General features: G+C 76.8%; 1 protein-coding gene across 1 annotated transcript in view; it reads right to left on the bottom strand.

The window, feature by feature from the left end:
* The window catches only part of Rgs11 (regulator of G-protein signaling 11), a 7,649-nt gene extending 7,168 nt beyond the window's left edge, over positions 1 to 481 (bottom strand). The window contains exons 1-2 of the mRNA XM_013011299.1: positions 385 to 481; positions 73 to 152 (exon numbers count right to left, since the gene is read on the bottom strand). Coding sequence (XP_012866753.1) covers positions 73 to 152; positions 385 to 481 — 177 coding nt within the window. The remainder of the gene's footprint in view (positions 1 to 72; positions 153 to 384) is intronic.
* Positions 482 to 544: the final 63 nt, after the last annotated feature.

Here is a 544-nt window from a genome sequence, read left to right as displayed (position 1 = left end):
GGGCGGCGTCAGCCAAGCCCGCCGGGGCGCGGGGTGCGGGGTGCCCAGGGCGGGGCGGCGTCAGCCAAGCGCCTCCCCTGCGACTCCCCGCTGGCCCTCACCCTCCTCAGAGACACAGAACTTCCGGACCAGCCACTCGGCGACGTCCCTGCCTGAAAGAAGAGACCCGGAGGAGCGGCGGGGAGAGAAGGCGAGCGCGCCTGAGCGGGAGGGCCGCGTGCCCGTCCGCCACGCCCACCCAGCGCTCGCCACGCCCACCCAGCGCTCGCTCCCCGCGCCTCCCGGCGCAAGTCCCCCCTCAGCGCTCGCCACGCCCCTCCGGGGCACGCCACGCCCCCCTCAGCGCTCGCCCCGCCCCCGGCGCTCGCCCCGCCCCGTCGTCACCAGCCACGGCGTGGGGGATGACGGTGATGAGCAGGCGCTGGCTCCGCATCTTCACGCCCTGGTCCGGGTCCTGCATGCTCACGACCACGCGCTCCATCTGCGTGGAGGGGCCGTGAGCGCCCGCTCTGCGGGGCACCCGGCCCGGGTTCTGGGGCCAGCG

The sequence above is a fragment of the Dipodomys ordii genome, unplaced genomic scaffold (assembly GCF_000151885.1).
Source record: "Dipodomys ordii isolate 6190 unplaced genomic scaffold, Dord_2.0 Scaffold14, whole genome shotgun sequence".
Classification (NCBI taxonomy): domain Eukaryota; kingdom Metazoa; phylum Chordata; class Mammalia; order Rodentia; family Heteromyidae; genus Dipodomys; species Dipodomys ordii.
Note: the sequence above shows the minus strand (reverse complement) of the source record. Positions and strands in the feature narration are given on the sequence as shown.